This window comes from Propithecus coquereli, unplaced genomic scaffold (genome assembly GCF_000956105.1).
Source record: "Propithecus coquereli isolate 6110/MARCELLA unplaced genomic scaffold, Pcoq_1.0 Scaffold200, whole genome shotgun sequence".
Lineage (NCBI taxonomy): Eukaryota > Metazoa > Chordata > Mammalia > Primates > Indriidae > Propithecus > Propithecus coquereli.
The window spans coordinates 1758354-1759975 of record NW_012144968.1 but is presented as its reverse complement, the minus strand read 5'-3'; the positions used below and the strand labels follow the sequence as shown (position 1 = coordinate 1759975).

Sequence of the window (1622 nt, the reverse complement as noted above, 5' to 3'; positions counted from 1 at the left end):
TAGTCTGAGAATAAAGGATTAGAAACTACCAAGAACAATGTAGTTCAGCCAGTTTCAGAAGAGGGAAGAAAATCTAAATCCAAACCAGGTAGGTATAGATACAGTATTAGCTTCTATAGATTTTTTTGAATCCTATTTAGAAACAAATGCAAACCAAGGAAAGTTTTGTCATACTTAACAATTGAACAAAAATATGCTGGCTTCACTTCTGTGCATAGTGTGTCAAGGTTCCAGCATATAGAGAAAATTGAATAGGTGAGGTAACAGTTCTTAAAGTTGGGGGTGGGGTTTGTTTGTTGTTATTTAACTTTAGAACTGAAAGAACCTCATTTCTTATTGTTGAATAAAGACTAACTTCTCTGACTTGCAAATTTTAAAATTTACTGACAAAGCATCATGTCATTTTTTATTTGGCTATATAAGAGTGGTGATTGCATATGTGCACATCTCTGTTTTCATTTCTCTCCCTTCGGCTTGAACATAGTATAAGATGGTGATAAAAGAGTGTTTTTCTGATCTTTATAGATAAGCAGCTTATCCAGTACACTGCCTTTCCACTTCTTGCATTCCTTGATGGGAACCCTGCTTCCACTGTTGAACAGGGGAGTACAACAGCATCATCAGAAGTTGTGTCCTCTGTAGATAAACCCATAGAAGTTGATGAGCTTCTGGATAGCAGCCTAGACCCAGAACCAACCCAAAGTAAGCTTGTTCGCCTGGAGCCATTGACTGAAGCTGAAGCTAGTGAAGCTACACTGTTTTATTTATGCGAACTTGCTCCTGCACCTCTGGATAGTGATATGCCACTTTTAGATAGCTAAATCCCCAAGAAGTGGACTCTACATGTATATATTCATCAAAATGATGAACTATTTATTTTAAAGTATCATTTGGTACTTTTTTTTGTAAATTGCTTTGTTTTGTTTAATCAGATACTGCGGAATAAAAGCACCTTTTGCTTTTTCTCACTAACCACACATTCTTGCAAAGCTTTCAAATGTTACTCGGCTGCGTAAGTACACAGATTTAATGCACATTATTGGCATATCTTTAAGTTGGATTCAAGTGGTCATTTTTCTCCAATTGTAGTAAATTGGATTTTTTTTTTTTAAACAAATATGACCATTAACCCCAGTTAAACTTTTGTTTGTGTTTGTTTTACTTGTTTGATGCTGTCTGTTTGCATTGAGTGTAAGTCATTTGAACTAATGGTAGAACTCCTAAAGCTTTCTCTGTTCCGGTTACTTTTATTAAATATTTTTCACTTGGCTTATTTTTAAAACTGGGAACATAAAGTGCCTGTATCTTGTAAAACTTCATTTGTCTCTCTTGGTTCAAAGAAGTTCATTTATGTTCAAAAAAGTTCATTCATACTCAACAGGAAAGGCAAAGTTTCCAAGAGTGCTCACTGTCTGATAAGGTTCCAGCTCAATATACATAGAAAGAAGGGGGGTGGGGGATGGGATGGAGTCAACCCCATCCACTTAGTTGGACTAATTTTAAGTAAAGGTTTTCTGGTTTGTGTTTTTTGAACCGTACTATTTAGTAAAATAAATATAATGAATGTTGAGTAGTAGTGTCTGCTATGTGTCTTCTTTAGAGGTGACACCCACATGAATGAA

At 35.5% G+C, this 1622-nt stretch overlaps 1 protein-coding gene across 1 annotated transcript in view; it reads left to right on the top strand.

Moving 5' to 3' along the window:
* The window catches only part of HSF2 (heat shock transcription factor 2), a 52241-nt gene that overhangs the window by 40145 nt on the left and 10474 nt on the right, over positions 1 to 1622 (top strand). Inside the window, exons 6-7 of the mRNA XM_012643804.1 lie at positions 4 to 88; positions 526 to 757. Of these exons, the coding sequence (XP_012499258.1) occupies positions 4 to 88; positions 526 to 757 (317 nt within the window). The remainder of the gene's footprint in view (positions 1 to 3; positions 89 to 525; positions 758 to 1622) is intronic.